A 24,774-nucleotide genomic window follows, 5' to 3' on the forward strand; every position below is an offset into this window, starting at 1 on the left:
CCCACGCACCCGTTTAAAAACTAGAGGTGACCGCTCCTTTGAAGCGGTGGCTCCAAACCTGTGGAATGCCCTTCCTATTGTCTTACGTTCTGCAGTCTCTGTTGAAGCTTTTAAAAAGCAGCTGAAGACACACTTGTTTAAATTAGCTTTTGATTCATGTATATAAAAATTTGTATATTTTCTTTTAATTGTTTTTAGTCTTTTAGTGTTTTTAGTTTTACAACTTACTATGTTTTGTACAAATGTTTATCATGTGAAGCACTTTGTGACTTTGTCTGTGAAAGGTGCTATATCAAATAAACTTATTATTATTATTATTTTAAAATACTATTGCATTTTACATCAAGATGTAGTGGAGGATAAGCCCCACTATGTAAGGGTGTTATTAGTATAGTTCTGCTCTGAACGACTGGAAGAGTACAAGATCTGGGTCTGTATGTCCCAGCGCAATTGGCCCCAGTACCTAATTCAATAAGTATGTTGTTACCTATCTGGCTGATCTCCCTGACCAACGTTAAGCAATGAAAGTATGGTAGGATGGGCTTCAGGACTCGTATCTCTAACAGAGTGACCACCTGAAGTGTGATGTGCTCCTAAACCAAACTTAAGGTTTGCACAATCTCCCCCCCTGTGTCCTATACCTAGCTAGATAGGTGGGGCGCCCCTACTCCAGAGCAATGTAAACCCAATATAATTTGCTATAACAACTGAGTAGATATCTCAACAAATTATTTATTGATTGACCCTTTAAAATACTGTAAATCAAACCTAGTCCAATTAAATTTGACCAGTATCAACTCTGCTATTGCAGGAATTAATTCCCCCCAAAAATTACATAAAACCAACTAAGGTTCAATGTGACAGAAAAACAATACTTTTCAAAAAATGTTTTCTCACTGTAGACAATCCCTTTTTTTAACAGATATTCCACAGAGAAAAAAAAATAAACACCAGCTTGCAGTCAACAAAAACCAAAGCACAGTTTTAGTAAATTATTGACAGTTTAACAGAGCATGCTAATTATCTTTAAATGTTCAGCAATCAATAAGTTCAACCAGAATCACTTTTTGTTTACACTCACTGTCCCTCCAAAGGTGCAGATTTGAGTCCGCTGAAAGTCTATGTCAGCAGAAGTCTATTGTCCGTAACAGTATTACAGCCTTAGCTGCTGACGCTCCCAGTCCACGGTCAAAGTAGCAAAAAATAAACCATACCTCAGGCTCTGGTGTAAAGTAATGAACAAAAATCCGTGGCGACAGAATATTCAGAACGGTGTGCCATAAAACTAGGGTGAATCGCTGAGATGGCGTCTGGATGGCAGGAAATCCTAACTTCAATATTCACTCACAGGATAACGTTCTCTTTGCAGGTGCGGGTCTATGAGACGAGGTTGCTCTTCAACTCCTTCCAGTCACGACAACTCTCCTTTAGAGCTTAACTGGCCGCTGAGTAAAATTAGACAACGCTCCTTTCCACACCTTTTACCGTCAAGGCTACACGGAGGGCGGCTAACATCAAAGACTATGTCGCTATAGAGTTTGCTAATGTGTCGTCATCATGACGTATTCCCGTGGTGAACGCAAAGCATTTTGGGAATCCGCGGCACAAACGTAAGGCGCCAGACTTGTTTGCATGGAGGGAAAATGCAGTGTTCAAGATGCTGTCTACCTGCTGTGTTATAAACTGCAAAAGTCATTCTCACGATAGAAGTCGCATAAAGCTTAAGAACGGAATATCGTTTTATCGTTTTCCAGCGTGGAAAAATAATAGTACAAGCCATGTTTCAGAGGTGACAAAAAGGCGACGAATGGCATGGATAGCAGCAGTAAGGAGGCCCAAGATTACCTTCGATAACACTCCACCACACATGATGGTGTGTTCAAAGCATTTTCACAAAGGTAAATTACAATTACTCTGTAAATGTTATGTTGTGGGCAAATAACCAGCGTGTTAACCAGACCATTAGATTTGACGTTAGGCCAATGTTAACTGTTAACTAGCATGAAATGGCTAGAAAATGAGCTTAAGTTACCAATGTACTAAAGCGTAGTTTTAAATGTTGTACATCTAGGCTACATAGCAATTTATTTGGTGACTGTGTTTGCAGGCAAACCTGCCTATGAAATGTTGGAGTGTGATCCTGACTGGGCCCCTTCTCTGTACCTCAGCCATACTGAGGTCAAAGCTACGAACACAGACCGGTTCAAGCGGTTTAGGAGAAGAGCGACGAGGTCACAACAACAGCAACCCCCATCGCTAGGCACTGACCACACTGGTCCTGAGACTGAGTTGGAAGCTCACATGAATCAACCCCCATCGCCAGGCACTGACCACACTGGTCCTGAGGCTGAGTTGGATAATGCAGCACCTTTATACCCAGGTAAATAGTAAAAGAATACAATATATGTTGCCCCCTGTGTATAGCTAATCTGGATTCCTTAGGAATAGAGGTTGTGATATGACACAACATTTCTTTTTATTGTTACTGTCAGACAACACTACACCTGCAACTGAGATGGAAGGTCCCGTGAATCCACCCGAATCGCCGGGCACTGTCCACACCGGTCATGAGACTGAGTTGAATGAAGACGCACATTTGTTCCCAGGTAAATATTAGTAACAGACGCAAGTAGACTCAATATATTTTATGTCCAATGCTGTTTCTTATCTAGACAAAGGATTGAACCTACACTGCCGTTCAAAAGTTTGGGGTCAGTGAGAATTTTATTTTTATTTTTTGGAGGGAAGAAATCAATACTTTTATTTATCAAGGAATGATTAAATTGATCTAAAGTGACAGTAAAGACATTTATAATGTTACGAAAGATTCTATTTCAAACAAATGCTGTTCTTTTCAACTTCCTATTCATCAAAGAATCCTGGGAAAAAAACTGTACAACTGACAGACCGACAACTGTTTTCAACATTGATAATAATAATAAATGTTTCTTGAGTATCAAATCCTCATATTATACTGATTTGTGAAGGATCATGTGACACTGAAGACTGGAGTAAGGATGCTGAAAATTCAGCTTTGATCACAGGAATAAATTACTTTACTATATATTCACATAGAAAACAGATGATTTACACTGGAATAATATTTAATACTATAACTGATTTGTGTTGTATTTTTAATCAAATAAGCGCAGCCATGGTTAGCAGAAGAGACTTCTTTTAAAAGCATTTAAAATCGTACCGACCCCAAACTTTTGAACGGTAGTGTAAGTGTAAGTACCTTTCACACAGAGTTGTAGCTTTTCTGACACAAAGGCCAGTCATTCTAGGAGGTCATTAGGCATTTGGCATGCTAATGTAACAGTCTTGAAATACTTGGAGCAGCTATCAGTAACTAAAGTATGGTGTGAAAGTCACATCCCTGGGCCCAGTTCTTCAAAAGTGTCATTTGGATCAAAGTGATCCAGATTGATAAATCTCATGTCTTGATGTGTGGAATCAAGGATTACTTTTGAACTGGTCCTTGATCACAGATACAAAAACATGGAATTTTCAAATCGGGATCATTTTTATCCAGATTACACTGTTTTGAAAACAGTGGGCCCTGGGCATCAGGCAAGTACAGAGATTTACAGTTTATTCTTCTTATTGTTATTAAAATCAGACTACTCTGCACCTCTGGCTGAGATGGAAGGACAAGAGACTCAGCCCCTACCACCAGCCCCAGACAATGCAGGGAGAGAGGAAGATATGGAAACTGAAACATCAGGGGATGATGGTGCCCCAATGGGGAATGCAGATGAACAGCAGAAGTGCACCATGTGTGGCCTCAGACTCAAAGAAATAATCCGCTTGCAGGAGGAGAATCGAAAACTGAAGGGAGAGCTCTCCAAAAAGGCCCTGGATGAGAATTTTCTCAAAGACAATGATTCAAAGGTGAAGTACTACACTGGCCTTCCATCTTTCAGTCTATTGATGGTTGTGCTGATGCAAATCATTCCCAGTCTACCAAAATCAAAAACAAAAGAAAGAAAACTCTCCCATTTTCAAATGCTCCTCCTGACCCTTATGCGCTTAAGACTTGATCTGCCTGTCGAACATGTTGCACACCTCTTTGACATTAACCGACAAACCGCATCCAATCTGTTCATTGAGACCATCAATGTACTGCATGCACACCTCAGCCCTTTGGTGTACTGGCCAAAGCGACATTGTATACAGGCAAGCATGCCACATCAGTATGTAGAGATGTTTGGGAATCGTGTTACTGTTATTATTGACTGTTTTGAGCTTTTCATTGAAAGGGCACAAAATCTACGTGCAAAGGCACAGACATATTCAAACTACAAAAGCAGGCACACAATGAAATATCTCATTGGCATAACACCACAAGGTACTATCTCTTTCATTTCCAAAGGGTGGGGGGGGCGTGCCAGTGATAAGCAGATCACCGAGAACTGTGGCTTTCTTCAGAAGCTCTCGCCTGGAGACCTAGTGTTAGCGGACCGTGGATTTGATATTAAAGAAAGTGTTGCCCTTGTGGGTGCTACACTGAAAATACCTGCCTTCACCAGGGGCCACAGCCAACTTAATGCAAAAGATGTGGAAGAGACCAGGAAGTTAGCTCATGTCAGGATCCACGTGGAGCGAGTGATAGGGTGTATGCGCTCCAAGTTTAACATATTAAATGACACAATACGCCTGGGATTTGTGGTGCCTTGTGAGGGGGAAGATAAGACTTTGCTGGATAAAATTGTGGTTGTGTGCTGTGCTTTGACCAATATGTGTCCAAGTATTGTTGTGAAGCCGTCGTGTTAGAATTATACACCACACATGCTCACATCTAATATGTAAATGTTTTTTTTGTTTTCCAAAAAGATTTTTAATTTCACTTCTCACATGTAATGATTTTTAGCCATCTCTGTAAATAAAATACACAAAGACTGAATGAAATTCTGCCTCCTTTATCTGTATTAAGGAAGAATTGTGCAAAATCAGTGTTCTTTGGTTGCAAACACAATTACATAACTTAAATAAACTTAAATAGTAGTAACAACAAACTTAATTTCAGTTTCTTTACATATTTAACATGTAAATACATTTAGATGAAGACATTTACATAACTTAAATAAACTTAAATAGTAGTAACAACCAACTTAATTTCAGTTTCTTTACATATTTAACATAAAGATAAGACAACGAAATGTATGAGGTAGGTTGTGGGTGATAAGTCACAGACATGTGCAAGCATCGCATTGCCATGACTCTTCTCTGGCTGGTGCGCTGCTGAGTCCCACGCAACCTAAATGGAACCACTGTATAGGACAGTTCTGATTATCGCAAGCAACCATGTCATCAAGCTCTTCAGGCTGTCTGCAAAAGCACCACAACACAGCCTTTTCATATGCCCTTCTTTTGGGCTGGGGGGTGTTACCTGGCTGCAGTGTGGCCAATGGTGTTTTGATTGCGTTTTTTCGTGCTCGTTTTTTTATTTTGTCTGTGCGCTGTGAATCAAATAATGGCACAGGTAGCTCAGCTTGAGGCACAGGCAGGTCAGCTGAAGGGGGGGTGCTGGTAGGGGCTGGTGGGACAATCTTGTGCTTGGGAGTTTTACCTGGCTGTAATTTGGCCAATGTTTTTCTGACTGTGTTCTGTCCTCGTTTTTTGGGTTTGTCTGTGGGCTGGGAATCGGCTGATGGCACAGGTAGGTCAGCTGAAGGCACAGGGGGTGGGGGTTGAGTGTAGTGACGGGCTACAAGCTCAGGTAGGACAACCTTGTAAAAAAAAATGTGTGCGGTTGGCAAAAGTGTCTCCCAAAGTTCTACGTCAGGCATGACGCGCACAGTTGCAAGGCTTTTGGTCGTCCAAACAACAAAGTCACAGAACTGTGACTCGGTGACAAAGATCTGAGTTTGTACCTGTTTGTAGTACTTGTGGGTCTGCTTCAACTCCATCCTTCCTTCTGTGAACTGCAGACAAAACTCCTTGTCAGTACATGCCTGCAGAATGTTATGGTCCTGGTGCTTAAAAGGGCATTTAATCTCCACACATCCTTTCCCGCAACATGCACAATGCACAAGTGCATCAGGAGTCGCGCCTATTTCAGGGAAAGAAGGGTTGATTATAAATCCACAGAGTTCCACTTTCATGTCTCTGTGCCGCAGCTCCGTCTGTGTGATGTAGGAGACCCTTGCCGTATCCTCTTTTTCTCTCCCCCATTTAATGGCCTCTGGGCCATTGTCAGTCTGTCTCAGTGAAGGTTTCTGTGGATAGCACACCTTTTCCACAGTTGACTTTGCTGGTCTGGTTATGGAGGTGGAGACAACAGCGTGCATGATGGAGGCGGTTATCCTTCCAGCCCGTGTGCTGTGCCATATGTCAGACTTGTGCTGCTGTCTTGTGTTCTTTTCCAGTGCAGCTGCCTCTGTGGCTGTCACTGCCACAAGGTGTGTCAGGCCCTCACAGTGTTGAAGCAGGACCGACAAGTCACAGCCATCCATTCGTGGGTCGCGAAGACGCAGCAGTGTCATGGGGTCAGCATAGAGGTGGCAGAGAGGTGGCAGAATTCCTCCATTACAGAGCACAGTCCAGACCTGTGTGCATGCATGAGTTCTGTGAGGGGTTTTAAATCAGCAAGTGTCTTCTGCGGTAAACATGTGCCACCTGAGCGGGTCCGGATCTTGGGTGCTGTGCTGGTGTCTCCACAGACTGATCGATCAAGTGCATTTTTTCGGGCTGAGCTTGTTGTAAAGTCAATAGTATGGCCAGGCCCTACTCCCTGCACTTTGGTTATATTGGATATATTGGTCACATTTCCCCGCAGACGCACAGCTGTATCGATCTTGTACAGGAGGGCTGCCACATGTGCGCACTTCTCTGCCACGCCAGCCATACAAGTGCAGTGAGCGCTCTCCACTTCCCCACATGCTGTAAGTATGACCCATGGCTGTAGGGGCTTCTGGCTGAGTCGCATGGAGTGATTCACCTAAGACAATAAAAGCATTATTAATAGCTTGTAGAGAAATACAAAAGTACTAGCAAGACACATTGATCTATTTGATGCATGCAGCCAATCAGGGGTACAATGTGGTTGGAAGTGGGCTGGGGATGGATGGGCTTACCTGCATACTACACTGATTTGTCCACAACACCAGTAAACTCACTCCCTTCATACCTACAACACACTGCCCCCAGCCCCCACATGTAAACCATTCATCACCTTTACATCATTCATCCCTCCCCTCTATTTTAATGCAGCCCTTAGCCACCCCCGACCCTTCCTGCCCCCCCCCCATGCTAACTATCTTTTATTTAAGTCTTTTAAATATCTTTTATTTAACAGGCTCATGCACCAGTAGCTCCAACAGTGTTTTACTCGAAAGCGCATTTAGTAAGTAAACGAGTCAAAGTTTTCACAATTTACCATTTAACTTATGCATGATGTGTTTGTCTTAGTAAGTTACGTTGATTTGTTGAATTCTGACTGCATGCAGATAGATGAGAGAGAGCGAGGAGTGTGGTGCTTAAAACATTAGCATACCTTTGAACGGACGACAGTTTTCTTCCCCACTTTTACTATCTCCAGGTCCTGGACCCATCCATCTGTAAAAAAGACCTGGGCCTGCTGCAGCGACTTGAAGTTACTGAAAACTTTGTGTGTGTATGCACTAACACTTAATATCATGTAGTTGTATATATATGGGTGCTGGAAGTTGGGCAACAGGTTGACGTCCCTTGACCAGTCGCTGTGCTCGTAAGGATCCAGTCCTTTGATTGCCTTTATTTTCTCGTCATATCTCGTCTTTGCATTAGGATTTAGTTTTAGGCGGTATGGTCCGACAATGTTTTCTTTAGCCCGCTGCATTTTGTAGGATTATATTCTGTTTTTCACGCTAAGTTCTCATTATTTTCATGCCAGAACACTAGCCTGCTATGCCAGCCCATGTAAACTGGCCAAACATACCCATAATTCTTTGCGTTCTGATGACGTTGCCGCCCACTTGGTCACATGTCTTAGCGATCTCTATTGCTAAAAGCTTTGCCGACTTTTGTTCAGCTGAGGAAATGTGTCCTAGATGACGCGAACAGATTCAGCCCTTACTTAAAGCTTAGCAACTCCGACTTGTTGTCCGTAGCCTACCTCATACAATAATTTGGTTCTTTTTTTATTCCGTTCAAGCGAGAGTGGGGCTCTCTAGTAAACTTCTGCGTGCCTTCCTTTTCCGCCCCGCCATTCCACACTTCTTTCTTTTTCTTTTTTTTACCCCACCCCCCTCACACCAGATAAGCTATCTTTACCTTAACTCTTTACTCCTGATAGGGTGATACACCTGTCACAAGTGATGTGGGGCATTAACTATCTGTACCGTTACAAAGAGCAGTTGTATGCCAAATCAATCAGCCTGAAGAATGTGATGCAAGACGTTGTTTCCATTGTCAACAACATTTACTCCAAGGCGCTCTCACATCGTCAGTTCCAAGCTATGCTGGATGAGATGGAGGCACAGTATGGTGATGTACTGTACCACCAGGAGGTGAGGTGGCTGAGCAGAGGGAAAGTTTTACGGCGCTTTTTTGAGTTGCGTGATGTGATCAGGGAGTTTCAAGCTAGAAAGAAAAGCAACATTCAAGTGCCCTCAGACAAGCAATGGATCGCCGACCTGGCTTTTCTGGTGGACATTACAGAGCTACTGAATACTCTGAATCTTCAGCTCCAAGGGAAGGACCAGGTAATCAGCCAGATGTATGATCACGTCAGAGCCTTCAAGCAAAAACTGTTGTTGCTCAACAGACATCTCTCAACAGGTGAGGCCTAACTGCAATTCAAATTATATAATAAAATGGACTCGTTATTAAGCATAATGTTATTGTGTGCAGTGTTTGGGGTAAACAGATACTAAATATATATTACCGTAATTTATACTTTTCCGAGTAACAAAGTAAAGTAAGGTCTAATGTGCATTTAGCCTACTTAATGAAATGGTACACCAAGATTTCTTCTTGCATCTTATACTGTTCTTTTTTGTCTTTGTGTCTACATTTAGGGAATTTGGCACATTTTCCCAGCCTTAAAGAAGTCGGGTTAATGGAAGAACACATCCCCAAATACACGGAAATCCTCAGCAATCTTGTGCTTGAGTTTGACAGCCGCTTTGTAGATTTCAGAGAAAATGCAACAGCCTTTCAACTGTTTGCTCAACCCTTTTCTATTGATGTGGACACAGTCAGTGAGGAGCTTCACATGGAACTGCTTGAACTTCAGTCTGAACTCCAAAACAAGTTCAGAGATCTTCCCTTACAGGACTTTTACAGATGTGTTTCAGCAACCAGGTATGGCAAGATCTGCAAACATGCACAGGTGATGCTGTCCCTCTTTGGAAGTACCTACCTTTGTGAGCAGACTTTCAGTCTAATGAATCTGAACAAGAGCAAACTAAGAAACTCACTGTCTGACTCTCACCTCCATGACATTCTCACTCTGTCAGTAAGTCAGCTGGAACCTGATATTGAGGGACTTTTGAAAAGCAAACTTGAACGTTTACTTTTGGCCCGCGACCCTCCACCCCGATTCATTTTTGGCCCTTGAAGGGGAAGAATTTGGGCACCCCTGGTCTATAGAAACACACACAGTTTGCCGTACCTGAAGTTGCTGCATTTTGGCTGCTGTCTGTAGATTCCTTCATGCACAACTCGTATTCTTTTGGATGTTTCATATACAAATGTTTTAACAGCGGTGATGTTGTGTATTGTTTAGGGTCCTTGCCACCACGAGACAAATCGGCATTGTAAATTGAACATGTAGCTGGACTTGAATCGCCTTCTTTTGACTGAAAGTACTGCCAAACAACACTTTTTTTCTGCTCACAAGTTCCATTTTCACTTTCTCACAGCCTGCTGCATTGAACGGTCCACCTACGTAAACACCTTCCTTTAATCAACGGCGGCGTCATTACGTCGACCAGCGCGTGTAGTGCAAGCATAGGGTTCTGTGGAAAAAAATTCTAAGGTTCGGCAGAAACCGAACCCTGTCAAAAAGCCCAATATTTGGCCGAATCCAAAGCCGAATCCTGGATTCGGTGGATCCCTGGTCAAAAGCGCCAAAAAAAGTGTCCAAAGCATTTAAAAACCGTCATAGTGTCAAATTGTACAAAAAAAAGCGTCAAAAGCATCAATAAAGTGTTGAAAAAAGATATAAAAGATAAGATAAAAATAATTAAAGAACAGACTTCATAAAAGAAATGCATTAACTGAGCAGCTTTTTCTGAGAGAATTTGAAATAACAGCACAAATGTTCTATATTTTTAATTACGGGACAAAGTCAAGGTAATAAGCTGCAGGAACTTTTTCTGTTATTATTTCTTAAGAGTGTACTTATCGGTGCAACAATAGAAATTGTGACAAACATTAAGACAGTTTTTAAAAGAGAAGTCATAATTTCTCTCAAATAGTGACACATTCAATATTTTGAGTAACTTTACACGTACATGATTGATTTTTGAATAATACAAAGAGATTTGGAAAGACAGATCTCCTATCAGAGGATATTATGTGCTGGTTTTACTCTCTGGTCCACAGCCCCTCCATCCTATGGTTGTTGTCTCAGCTCAAAGCCCCTATGCCAGAGTTTCCATGTAATTACCAGCACATGGTCACCCAGGAGGCCCAGAATCAGTCTGCCACTCTTTGATCTTAACTGGCATTTACCCCCTGGAAAGAGACAAACCTGTTTCTTTGACTCTGTGAACAGATGGCAACAGGATGGTACAGGGTGTTGCTATTATTCAAAATATCTCATAGAGAATGTGGAATGCCAGAAGGCTTTTTTACCCACCAGGAGAGCTGGAAGAGAGATCACAAATATTTTGGTGAGGATTTGGGGCATTTGTGCTTCATGTAAAGCCCAGTTCAGACCGAAGATTCGTGACGAGACGAAACCGTTTTAGAACGTCGCAGGGAAAAGTTGCAGCGGTCTGAACCGGCCCGTCTCAGCACGACTCAAGCCAGCTGATGGTTTCGCTGCAACTCAGCTGGTCAAGTCGCAGAGGCTGGTTTTAGAACGTAAGGGACGTCACCGGTTTCAACAGCCAATAGAGCTCCGGGAGTTGACGTCACGCAATCCCAGCATGCACAGGTCAATATCAAAACACCGCCATTTTGGCAGGAAAGTGGAGAGCCGAGCGCCAGAGTCGTTACGAGTTAGCTACGTTACTAGCTAGTTGCTCCTATTGTAATTTCCTGCCTTTTTCAATAAACGTCTTGATTCAACATGGTTGTGTCCATTCATATCCCTCCAGGCTTTTGTAGGCTTTCAAAGACTCTCCAGGGTAGGACGAAGAAAAGATGATTAGATAGTTGTAAATATGTGGATACTGAAGGTCAGGGAAGCTTTCCGTTTCACTTGTAAAGGTCGTAAAAATAACTCCGGGAGCATTATATGGATCACTCATGTTTAATCGATAGCTGCCTATGTCTTTTGAATTAAAGTGCGCGGTGAACTCGGACGGGTTGAAATCCGTGCTACAGTCAAGTCACGTGACGCCCGGAGCTCTATAGAGAAGTCAGCTGGTAAAGTCAGCTACACACTATAGAAGTTACAAACAGCTGGTAGAAATGGCAGAGTTTTAGAGGGAGCCTCAACGACCGCCCAAATGCAAGGTAATGTTTTATGGTCAAGCGAGCTAGAGAGTGACTGAAGAGAGGGAGCGCCCAGCGGCGTTAGAATTCATCAAGATTCATCACCAGTAGTGTAACTGTAGCAAGCATCTCAATATCACCAACGTTATCCACATTCACATTTAGACAAAACAAATTATATATCCAGCTACAAAAAGCCTAAAAGTCGGAAGTTAGAAAGGAAGTACAAAGAGGCGTTGCTCCTTTCAAACTCTGAGGACATTTTTTTAGCTTTCAACCTTCGACATTTGCTGGATGAAAGGTTTTTTTTTTCTTTTTTTCCCAAGGCCTGTAAGACTGAAAACTAAATGTTCACGATGTTACTTGCGATTCTGCTCACAAACTGTGTTAACACTCCTCAGATGTCTGCAAATGAAAATGTGATATTAATGTCAAATCTCAACTAATTCATTCCCTTCCACTTGTCTTTGACTTTTATCTGTCAGAGTTCCAACTTTTCCTCTCCCAGAAGCAGTCTTTACCAGAGGCAGTGTGGATTCTGCTTAAGGAGAAAAAGACATGTTAAGCACTCCACAGACAAAGGTGAGCAGAGGAGGCTGTCCACAGAGAGATACAGTATCTGTGTCCCTTTGAAAGTGAACATTAGTTACTCTGATCTGCTTTGAAAGAATCTGGAGACAAGAGGAATAACTACAAGAAAGAAAGAATTATTGGATTTACACAGTAAAATAAAAAATCCATGTACTACTTAAATTATATACTTTTAAAATGTAAATAATAGCATTCTATACATACACACTGTAGTTTGATTATATTGTTGACTCCATTTTTTTGTTGTACCTTCAGCAGTTAAATGATGTAACTAATGTTAACTTCCAAGCTACTTTACTGGGGAAGTGTAAAAACGTGGTTACTTGTAGGGACATCATGATTACACTGCTGACTCCATTTTTATATTCAGCAGTGATGATTGATCTGCTGGTTTTAAAATAACTGAATAGCTAATAGATACGTGTGTGTGTGTGTGTGTGTGTGTGTGTGTGTGTGTGTGTGTGTGCGCGCACTGCAGTTCTTGATATAAGTGTATGCAGCCAAGGTACTTCTGATTCACAGGTAAAATATTTATTCTCAAAGTGGCTGTGATTATTTTTGTCATATTTCTATACCGCAGAAGATGATGAATGTTTGAGTTTTATTTTTTTTTTTTTAAGAAAAAAAAGAGAGTCTTTGCTGTAAACAAGCACTCATTCGGTGAAAGAATGGGTACAGAGAGTTCCACTGCAGTATATGGTAACCTGTTCTCACTCCCAACTCGTAAAATACTGACGCTTGGTCAGTTGCTCTGAGTGTCCGATACCGACACAAAAATCACCCTTCAGCGTCTGTATGGAACACACCGGGCAGAGCAACAGCTCGACCGCAGTGCTGTAAGATGACGTAGTATTAAGAGAGACAACAGTAGCGAGTAGTATTAAAGCCCCAAAATCCGTGTAAGGAGCTTGGTTGGGGGGGGGGGGGGGGGGGAGGGGTCAAACAACACCGTGTGTCACTAAAATGTACATTTTATAACCCCACCCACGATCTTTTCCTAAACCTAATAGTCCCGTTCTTGTGCCACATGTCAGTTAAATGTACGTCCTGACCCAGAGCGTCAAATAGTGACGCCAAGAGTCCCGACCAAGCGAGTCTAAATATGACGCTAAAGGACACGCTAAAGGCACCTGACCAAGCATCACTATTGATGCGATGGGAGTGAGAATGTGTTGCAAACCATGTGGATGTCTCCTCTTTGCTAAGTAGACATTGCTAAAGGATCCAAGTCCCCCCTTAGCAATTTCGTTAAATTTTTTTTTATTAAAAACATTTGCAGTAATATTATGGGAAAAAACCTAAAAGGTAAATATTCTATTGTTTGTTTTCTTTTAATGACCAAAAACAGAAGTCCACACATGGTCGGTGTAGCCCGATAGTCCACTGTTGGTAATATAGGAGTGTGTGTGTGTGTGTGTGTGTGTGTGTGTGTGTGTGTGTCTGTGTGTGTGTGTCTGTGTGTGTGTGTCTGTGTGTGTGTCTGATGGATTCTTCAGGTATTTTAACAAGGTTCTTATCCAAACTTTCTTTTTGTTTTCTGGAAAATCAATTGAGCCCTCTGCATCTATTCAATGACGATGTACTGGTCCAAAGCAAGGAAGGATTGGAATTGCCACTGTAAAGAAAGCGGCAAGCCCCAGGTGTAAACATCAGTTTATTTAGTTTTTAGTAGTTATTAGTACACCAAGAGGTTATCCAGATTGGGTTAAACATCAGTTTATTGATGAGTTTTTCATGTTTTGCCTGCTTGTGACTGCTGGACTTAGGGAGATCATGTTGTCATAGGTATTTGGAGTGAGCACAATTACAGTAGCTATGTTTCCATCCACACGTTTTTATCTGAATTAAGTGATATCGAATGAAAAATGCCTTATGGAAACAGTAAAATTTGATAGAATTTCATGAATATCGACTCAAATGAAATACGTTCGGTCTCATCGGATTTTATCTTGATCGATATACGGCCTATGCGATAAACACTGATAGAAACGTTATTTGCCGAATAAATAATGAATTGCAATTAAGTTTTAGGTCATTTTATGGTTGCAACCCGCCACAAAACAAAGAAGAAGAAGTTTTAGTTCATTTCCGCCCAGTATTTCCGCTCTGTTTGCACACATGGTGGGTGTCAACAAAAACAGATGGAAGTGGACGAACAAGGAGACGCACTACCGGGAGTGCAACGATCGTCTACCACAGCCTGTAGTATGATTGATGGCCAGCCCTTTCTATTGACAAAATCCCTGTAGCCTTCAGCAGGGGGTCTAATCGGGACGTGAGTCCCGTCTATTGCGGCATACACCTGTGGCACAAGGTGCGCTCTGGAGTTACGCAGCGAGATATCATGCGCCTCATCCACTCCAGGTAGGTATATATACCTTCGCATCATCCTCGTTCGTATGGCATTGCACACGGCGTAAACACACCGATGCACGGTGGTTTTGCTGACTCCAAACGTTTCGCCTACCACTCTGTACTCTGCGCATGTAGCCAGTTTGTAGAGCGCAATGGCGATATGCTTCTCGGTTGGAACCGGAGGGCCATAGCTTGCAACATCTGGGAAAAGGGTTCAATTCAACAGGTCAAATGTTGTCTTGGTCATCCGAAAATGCTTCAACCAAAGGGTTTCCGTGAAGTGTCTCTGAACCACGATCTCCCAGAACAGTTTGGAGCGCTGTCGTTCCCACACCACAGGCCGCCTCCTTTGTCGGGCATTTACGTGTATCTGCATCATCATAGCAATGTGTTGATAGCGTTGTTGTTTTCTTATTATAGCTTGATATGTCGCTATCAGCTGGCACATAAGCACTATTACAACTTGTGCAATATTGACCATTTGTTGGTAGATGGCATGATCCATTTTGTCTAGCAAAACTTTGTTCGCAAAAGTTAGCTTGAATGTTGTGCGATTCAGTGCGAAAATGAATGGAAACACCTTAAGATGTCTAAAATCAATTCGATATACCAATTTGATCGCAAAACAGCATGTGACATCATTATGCACAGGTTTTCATTCGCTTTAAAGCCGTTGGATGGAAACACACTTTCACCAGCTTTATTCGCGTGACTTTTTTTACCGAACTTCAGATAATTCGATTAACAATTGGATGGAAACTTAGCTAGTGAGTCATGTTTTAATAACATGGTCCTTTATAGATAAAGGACTTTATAGCATATTATTTATTATTTCAAGCATGCATTAAAGATATAAAATCCTGGATGACCTACAATTTTCTGATGTTAAACTCAAACAAAACTGAAGTTATTGTGCTGGGCCCCAAACACCTACGAACTTCATTATCTAAAGATATAGCTACCCTGGATGGTATTGCCCTGACCTCCAGCACTACTGTCAGAAATCTAGGAGTGATTTTTGATCAGGATATATCCTTCAACGCCCATCTAAAACAAACCTCAAGAACAGCCTTTTTTCATCTTTGTAACATTGCCAAAATTAGGAACATCCTGTCTCAAAACGATGCTGAAAAACTAGTCCATGCATTCGTTACTTCCAGGCTGGACTACTAATTATAGTATAAATAGTATATAATTATAGACTAGTAATTCCTTACTATCAGGTTGCCCAAATAAGTCCCTTAAGACTCTCCAGCTGATCCAGAATGCTGCAGCGCGTGTTCTGACAAGAACTAAGAAAAGAGATCATATTTCTCCTGTATTAGCTTCTCTGCGTTGGCTTCCTGTAAAATCCAGGATTGAATTTAAAATCCTTCTCCTGACCTACAAAGCTCTAAATGGTCTAGCGCCAACATATCTAGAAGAGCTCTTAGTACCTTAGTGCCCCACTAGAGCACTACGCTCGCAAAATTCAGAGCTACTTGTGGTTCCTAGAGTGTCTAAAAGTAGGATGGGAGCAAGAGCCTTCAGCTATCAGGCTCCTCTCCTGTGGAACCAGCTCCCCGTCGAGGTTTCTTCCTAAAAGGGAGTTTTTCCTCGCCACTGTCGCACTAAATGCTTGCTCTTGGGGGAATTACTAGAATTGTTGGGACTTTACAGATAGAGTAGGTCTAGACCACACTCTATAATTTATAAAGTGTCTCGAGATAACTCTTGTTATGATTTTATACTATAAATAAAATTGAATTGAATTGAATATAGAACTGTTGATGATGGACCATGGACACTCACTAAAGATTATATTAATAAGAGTCATTTAGTTTAAGTTCTTTGTTTGTTTTGACTGACCAAGCTAATGTGATGCAATGTCATCCTAAGTATGTGTGTATGTACTTTATGTATGTACTTTATGTATGTATATATATATATATATATATATATATATATATATATATATATATATATATATATATAGACAAGCAAATGTGAGTGTGTGTATGTATGTACGTGTGTGTGTGCATATATGTGTGTATATCCTTTTTTTTCTGTAACCTCTGACGTACTGTCCGTGAGTTGTATGTTTGCGTGTGTTGTATTGGTACTTGTTTTGTTTTCTTTGTAATTAAAATATTAAAAAAAGTCCAATTACTTGTACTTTGTATTGGAATGATTTTAAATCTGGATGACGTGTAAGCAGGTGAGCCGAACCATGCCTGTATAATTCCAGCAGTACAGCCCAAATGTTGGGGTCATTGTTTACTGCACAGAGTTCAGATGCGAGAGCTCACAAGCAATTACCCTCCACACTGACACTTCCTCCACATAAAAGAGCAATACCACCTTTAATTGGAGTCGCACCCTCTGGTGCAATCACTTTTTCCCGTTGAGAAGCTATTAGGATGTTGGGGCCAAATAAATCATTCTACTTTTCAAACACAAAAGCCGGTTCAGCAGAGAGGAAACTGAGAGGACCCAGGGCATAGCCAGACTCCATATTCTCACTGAACATGCAATTAGGTAGATAAAAGACCACATTTGAGATTGATCAGTTTCCCAGTGAATCAGATACGGTCTTGCTGCTGCATGTCGGCGAGTTCCCAGGGTCCGGGATCAGGGATGTTGCTAGAACAACTTTTCAATGACTCAAAATAAAGTTCTAAAGAAAGCATGCATCGTAATAAATTACACTGAATTGTACCAATTTCAAAAATACTGCACAGGGAACCACAATGCAAAAAATAATTTCAGTTAATTTTCATGTCTCCATATATTTGTTGTCACCTAACTTGAAGATGTATATAGATGTGAAGATGTAAATGAACTTAACACTTACATACATCTTGCAGTAGATTATATTGTGTAAAACTGTCCTGCACTTTTAAATGATTTAATAGCTATGTGTTGCCAATTTTTTTTTTTACTTTTCTTGTGTGCCAGGCCTGCTGTTTGCTTGTTCCTAGTGTACTTAAATGAGCTGTCTAGAAAAGCAATGCACAAACTTTTTCCAGCAGCACAAGATCATCTCAGGTTTTACATTATAGTTCCAAAAGTCCTAAAGAAAGTGGTATCAAGACTTTTCACATATCGCAACAATATTTTAAACTAGTTCAATAATGTTAATCATTTTGAATGATAACAGATTATGAAGCTGTGATGAACACAATAAAGATGCATTTGGAATTTAAGGTGCAGTAGTGTGTGTACTAAGCATAACATTCATTTGGCATCTTACATAGTCTTATAAATGTAACACATTCCGTTTAATTAAGGTCAATAAAACTGTGCGTGGTTAATATTCAACTGCATAGCTCCTGTTGCTATGAACATTATGACAACTAAAACTTTGTGAACACAAAGTATGAAACTATCTGATTAAGAGGAAACATGTACCATTTAACAAGTTATTTACAGGTATTTACCTGGAGCTGATGTGACTTATCTCGCATTCTTAACTGCCTTTAGCATCTGGCCCTTATTATCACTTTTCCTGCAATAATATCTGAGACAATATACATGTACAAAATACACAAACACATAATTAAAGTGTGCTTTGAAGATCATCTGACACGAAACAACAGGTAAGTGCTGAACCAGAACTAAGTTAAATGTTAGCTAGCATAGTACATTCCTTGATAATAAAAAATGAGAAGCTCAAAAAAATACTATATATATCCCTTGTCCAATTTTTACCGTTTCACATCTCAGTGAAATGTGTGTACAAATCAAATTTTAATCCGTCTTGAATGTTTTCTTGGATACACTAACAGTTTGCTTTTATGAGTGTTGCAGTAGGTGTTTCTAGGGTAAACTTTTCCAAGAGCTCTGATGATAACTAATCAGTGTGACGATACAGGGCTTTTAAGGGATTAACATATACAGTATTAGCAATATATCATTTGCATTCTTCAGTAAAAAAAATCACTAAACCCTGAGGAATTTTACTCCGTAGGTCTGGAATATGGTCTGGGATGAGGATTAGCACCTCTAAATCTGAGGCCATGGTTCTCAGCAGGAAACCGATGGAGTGCCTACTTATCAACATGTAACAGGTTCACAGTATAAGAGAAACAAATGACCAAAATTGTATGTGAGTCATCACATAATTACCACCCATAGGCTAACACTGAGAGTTAGGTGGTTAGGAGGTGCCATATTGCAACACAACTTGCATGGCCTAATGGTATTTTTGTATGTATGCACCACATGTATATAATCTATCATACAATTCTCAGACTTTATATATATATATATATATATATATATATATATATATATATAGAGAGAGAGAGAGAGAGAGAGAGAGAGAGAGAGAGAGAGGGAGAGAGAGCAGAGTAAAATTTTTAAAAGTCAACCACAGAATACATTAAAGCTATAGTGCGTAGTTTGTCACCCCCATGAGGAATTCTAAGTAATAACAACAACACTGTCGGCGCATCCACATGACACGACCCTTCGGTGATCGCGCACCACCCCCACCCCTTCTCCACGCAGGTGCTAGTAGCATTTATCCTGTCAAATCAAGGACCCATAGGAATAAAAAAACATGATGGGCTCTTCAGACGAGGTAAAGTTACGATAATGTTTATGTCCTCTTCGTCTCCGAAGCTGAACGTTGCTGTTGTCCTTTCTCAGCGGTGACATAAAACCCATCACTCCATCACCAAACGACACCATTTTGTAAACATAGCCATACTGAGAAATACAGAGAGACTTTTGTAGAGCTGATAGGCTTAATTAGCTTTGTATCAACTCATTTAGCAATGGCTTAAATGTAATGGACATACATTAATATAGAATAGTCGCGCCCTATAGCTTTAAGCTTGTTGGTAAACTTTTTGGTTCCTGAATGGAACTGAATGGTTGTGTGATTTAAAAGCAATCAAGAAAGATGTGTATTTCTGTGAAAAGGGGGATTTTGAAGAACAACTCCCAAATAGGCTTGGATGTGGTTTATGACCCTATTATGTTTCGCATTTTTTTCCAGTTTCTCATGCTGAATTGGGTTATAAAAGTGACAAAAATGTATACCACAGCTAGAATAATATATTCCCCAAACAGTAAAAAGAACAAGGGGATGCAGATGTAAACACCGACAGCACAAACACTGGAGTGCTCTGCAGAAATGCTGCAAAACCCAATAATGGTAGTGTGATTAGGCTGGCAAATGCAAGGCTTTAAGCACTTTAATTAGACTGATGGCTGCTTTCATGCTATCATCTGCTGCCAATGATACAGCCTTAATTAACCCATTTAAAAGCAGTGGGGTGTATTTATGTCCACAATGAACCTTTCCAGTGTCAGAAAACACATCATAAGCTAACAGCTCGCTCTTTTGATTATCACACTTCTGTTTCCGTCTGAACACGTTCACAAGAACAAAGTGAAGCATGATAGGTTGTTCTCATTTGTCACAGAAACCTGACAACCTGCATGTTGAGTGAAGGTTCATCTTATCTCATTCATACAGGTAGTACCAAAGACTGTAAAAATAATGGACGTAGCATCAGTGAAGTCATCCATTGGTTTGTGGACTGCTGTTTTAGATGCCATGAGTGCTTTTCATCTAGGCATCGACCAATTATCAGGGCCGAAATGTGGCACCACTGAGTCTCACTTAATGTCCCACCCAAAACACTATAATATTGGCTAGATGTTACACGAGTAATAACCAATCAACACTCATCAACCTCGCTGCTGCTGACATGCAGCAGCCTCGAGCAGAAGCGTATCAGGCTCCGGTAGAGTTGGTCCCGCTAAGCTTTGAAGGTGAGGCTGCAGGAATTTCCGAAGTTAAAAACATTATAATCTTCCATACTGAAGTTGTAACCCACACCCCAATCCTGTGATTTATTTCTATAATGACAAGCCTGCCCAGCCGTGTAATCAACTTTTATGTGGTGCTAACGTTAGCTTGCAGTGTTAGCATTTAAGGAGATTATGTCTATGGAGCGATAGTTAGTTATTAATTAATTGATTACAACTTTGACTAATTACTGAATCATGATGACGAACTAGGTCATGGATGCATTAATACCACTAAAACAAAACAAAAAAGGTAAAACCTGGCTGAGTCTATTCAAAATGTGTCCTACTAGAACAACTGTAGCTATACAAAAATGAAATCACCTGTGAGCCATCATAACTAATAACTGTCATAACTGTCTTTTTTGTCAAACCTCTGTGATGCTATATAAACATTTGCTATGCTATGGACTACATAATTGCAACACAAAATACAAATGTGACCCTTTTTTCTATTTTTTCACATTGGTTTGTTTCATGGCAAAGATGACGTCATCATTTGGCTCTAGAATACACTGAGCCATACATATATCTGCACATATTTGGACCCTGTTTTTCCTTTTTTCTAACGGACCTACATCTCAGGTCTGCAATCAGTGCTTGATTGACCATTGTGTTTCTTTCCACCCTCAGGCTGCTGTAGGCATCTGCCTTTCTAAAGCCACTTTTGACCAGCTTGAGGACTTTGTTGTAGGCTATGGCAAGATAGACTCTTCAGGAGTTCTTACTGAAATAAATTAACAAATAGATGCATGGGAGTATCAGTTAATGAATAAAAAAGGAAGTGATCTCCAGCCCTGCTCCTGGAGAGCTACAGCCCTGCATGTTTTAGGTATTTCCCTACTCTAACACACATGATACTAATGATCTGCTTGTTATCAAGCACTTGATGAGCTTCAGCTGCTTTATAATGAGCACTTGAACTTAAACAGCTCATCTGTTTTGTTCGATTTCTGACTGGAAAGGCATTCCGTGCATAGAATCACTGTTAAACTCTCCCACTACTCAACCACCGTACATCATTAGGCTGCAGAAGATCAGGTTATTAGGCCATGATCACACTTGGCATTTTTTTTTTGACAAAAAAAAGTTGACTAGGGTGCTTTTGTAGTATAAAAAAAGAAGCTGGCAGCGTTTTGGTTCCAAAAAGCAGCCAAGAGTGTCTTTTGTTGCTATAACAGCAGCTACTGCTAAAGTATCCTAGAGCGCTATGTGGAGTGGTGCTAATGCTAACGTTAGATAAAGCAAAGCGGTGAAGCAAGCTAGAGAAAGAACAGAGAGAGGGAGCGGTGCTAATGTTAACGTTAGATAAAACAAAGCGGTGGAGCGAGCTAGAGAAAGAACAGAGAGAGGGAGCGTTGCTAATGCTAACGTTAGATCAAGCAAAGCAGTGGAGTGAGCTAGAGAAAGAAAAAAGAGAGGGAGCGGTGCTACTAATGTTAGATAAAACTAGAAAATGCATTTCCTGAAGAACATGCGTGTGAATGCTGAATAGCTAAATTGCTAAAGCTAAACTGGATTAATAGCTTAAATCTGTAACGTTAAGAAGTTGAAGTAGTGAGAACTGTTGGAAAAGTGGGAATGGTTTTAATTGACAAGTTGAATAACACCACTAATGTAAAAAAGATGTGGAATAATTAAAGTTTTTTTTGAAAAGCTAATGCTAAAGCTTTTAATGCTAAAAGATTTCTGGTTAAAATGTGTAAGAAGAAGGTGACGTAAGAAATGTGGAAAAGTGATAGTTTTAATTAATTCATCTTTAAAAGTTGAATAATAGCCATATTGTATGAAAGTTGTAGGTGTTACAACAGTGGCACAGCAGTGGCAAGCAAGCGACATATGCTGCGTTCCAGGCAACCCTTAACCCGTGTTTTTACAACCTTCTACCCGTGAAAGTGCCTTGGAACGGCAGTCAAACCCGTAACTTGCTACCCGTGAACTCGTACCAGATCGTTGTACTCCCAGTTACAGTTTTTGATGTCACACACACATAAACAACAATGACGACCCCTGTTGATGCTGTACAGGCGCCGATGATCAACGGTGAGAAATATAAATAAATAGACATAAATAGGCAACGTAAAGTAATTCCGCACATTGTAATCAAAACAATACACATACAATTGTGTATTACTACAGGTTATGTTTATTAAATGAAGCCCAAAATATGTCGCTGACTAGAAATTGCTAGTATCAGCTAGCGCTACCTAACGTCAGCGTTAGGTAGCCGCTAGCTAACGTTAACGTTAGGTAGCCTAACCTGAACCCTGCCAATGGCACAATGTTTAGCTAGCCAGCTTTGACGGTGTGTGTGAGCAACCACTTGTGCGAGCAGAGCTTGGCTTGCTGACGCGAAGATCATCAGGGTCCTGTTTCAGAAAGCAGGTTTAGTGAAAACTTTGAGTTTGTTAACCCTGAGATGAGGAAAACTCTAACTTCACCTCAGAGTCAGTTACTATGGAAACTGAGCCTGTGAACCTAACCTGGTCGGGAGCAGGTTTTCTTCAAGAAACCTCAAGTTTCTCTCAGTCTCCTCCCTCTGACACCAGCCCAGCCTGCTGACCAAGGGGGTAAGCGTCTCCTCACAACCCGTAGATCCTATGGCGCCATTTTGATGCTAATAAGCACTCACCCCCCGTTAGCATCCCATTGACTGCCATTCATTTTGACGCCACTTTGACAGCGAATAACTTTACATCTGAAGCGTTTAAAGACTTTATTTGTCCATTGTTTATTTCTAAAGAAACACGACAATGTATAAAAGGCTCCATTACCTTGTATCTCACGTTATGGCTCCGTTGCAGACGTTTTTGTAAAAATAGGCTAACGATTGTGTCATAACCACGCGACTTACTGCCACATAGTACAGGAATTACCGTATAGTACAGGAGAAGCTCGCAGGCAGTTTCGACTTACATTAGCTGTTTAAGTTTAATTACTAATGTTAACTAGCATTTTAGTTAGCAATAATTAGCCTGTTCCTATGTTATCTCCTTACATATACCTACGCTCTCCGTCTCTGCAAGATTGGGAATGATTGAGATTTCTCTTGGCACAGCTACCAGAAGACTTACAACTTTCAGACAGGTTGCTCACGTCACATTTACGTCGTCTCTCTCAGTTGGAGTCTGCGCAGTAACGCTCAGCCGTCACCGGAAAAGTGCTTCTAATATCCTTCACTGGTCTCCGTCCATAGCAAAGGGATCTGTTGGTCCACTCTTATATACAGTCTATGCTGCTGACACAGCCTTCTTTCATTTCCTCATTCATTCATTCATTCAGTCAGTATCAGGCACATTTTAGCACAGTTTGTTATCTGCATGAATTAAAAAAATTAAATTAAAATTTAAATTTAAATTAATTAAAAAAAGGTTTATTAACTGTGTTAGGCAGACTATAAAGCTTTTTTTCTCAAAACATGGCATTTCCTTTTGTCGACGATCCCGTTGATGAAGAAGCTGTATTACTTCGCAGGGTGTTAAACGTAAGCCGGGAGATGATATTGAGGCCCCGACGCATTTTAATTTCCAGATAACTACCTATTTGAGCGGTATCGTTTTTCTTCCCAGTCTATCAGTTATGTAGCCTACATAACCTTATCCGTCCTCATATCACTAACGTCACCCATCGTGGACATGCTCTACATCCCAGCAGATTATTTGTGTCACATTATGTTTTTTTGCAAACGGCAGTTTTCTTTACAACATTGCTGATGCGGAACACATTAGTAAAGCCACTGTATAGCAAAGCGCCGTCAGAAGAATGTGACTCACTCGGTCTGTGTAGTGTTCCCTGGACACAAACCAGTAAGAGTCATTAAAAAGGAGTTCCACAGTATTGCAGGTGAATGATTTAACCCTTTGAAATAAAAGATTATGAATTATAATTATGCTAATGATGGTGCTGCAGCCTCAGAATGGGTTAGTAGTCCTAGGACTTTTTCGCCCGGAGTATTGCACCTAAATGAAATAGATTATAGGTTCAATACCATTTCACCAGTAATATTACACTTATGATTAAATATGATATTGGAACTTACGCATTTACTCTAGCAGCAATTTTCTCCCATGCAAATTCTCTCTCTTTTGCAGCAGCCGCTGTGTTGCTTTTTTAACAAAATACATGTTCAAACTCACTGTATGTGCGCATGAGTATTTCCGCCGACCCGTTTGGTTGTGGTTGTTACCATGGTGAATCGTAGTATCATGGCTCCATTCATGCTGTCTTTATATTGTGGTGGTGCACGCACATGAACCTACTCTGAGTTGATCGAACCAACTCAAATCAGCTGTTCTGAAAGTTTCCCACCTCAGGGTAAATCAACTCAGAGATCAGGGTTAGACTCAGAGTTTGTTAAACCTCTTTCCTGAAACGGGCCCCAGACCAGAGCCACAGAAGGGTTTGTCGTGACTTTGCCTGGAATGTTACCAAGTC

At 40.8% G+C, this 24,774-nt stretch overlaps 1 protein-coding gene across 1 annotated transcript; it reads left to right on the plus strand.

Moving 5' to 3' along the window:
• The first annotated feature begins 1,722 nt into the window (after positions 1-1,722).
• On the plus strand, positions 1,723-4,043 carry LOC116044565. The gene is made up of 6 exons (XM_036004142.1): positions 1,723-1,898; positions 2,108-2,260; positions 2,324-2,380; positions 2,493-2,606; positions 3,623-3,894; positions 4,038-4,043. The coding sequence occupies exons 1-6, from the start codon at positions 1,808-1,810 to the stop codon at positions 4,041-4,043; spliced, it is 693 nt and encodes a 230-aa protein (XP_035860035.1). The 5' UTR covers positions 1,723-1,807.
• The last annotated feature ends 20,731 nt before the right edge of the window (positions 4,044-24,774 follow it).

The sequence above is a fragment of the Sander lucioperca genome, chromosome 8 (assembly GCF_008315115.2).
Source record: "Sander lucioperca isolate FBNREF2018 chromosome 8, SLUC_FBN_1.2, whole genome shotgun sequence".
NCBI lineage: Eukaryota > Metazoa > Chordata > Actinopteri > Perciformes > Percidae > Sander > Sander lucioperca.

What these genes read in the sequence shown, in the direction of transcription:
- LOC116044565 (XM_036004142.1), top strand. Translation starts at nt 1,808, where the DNA reads ATGGCATGGATAGCAGCAGTAAGGAGGCCCAAGATTACCTTCGATAAC. An exon ending in ACAGCAACCCCCATCGCTAG is followed by an intron (nt 2,261 to 2,323) that starts GCACTGACCACA and finishes CCCCATCGCCAG; the next exon opens with GCACTGACCACACTGGTCCT. An exon ending in TGCAGCACCTTTATACCCAG is followed by an intron (nt 2,381 to 2,492) that starts GTAAATAGTAAA and finishes TGTTACTGTCAG; the next exon opens with ACAACACTACACCTGCAACT.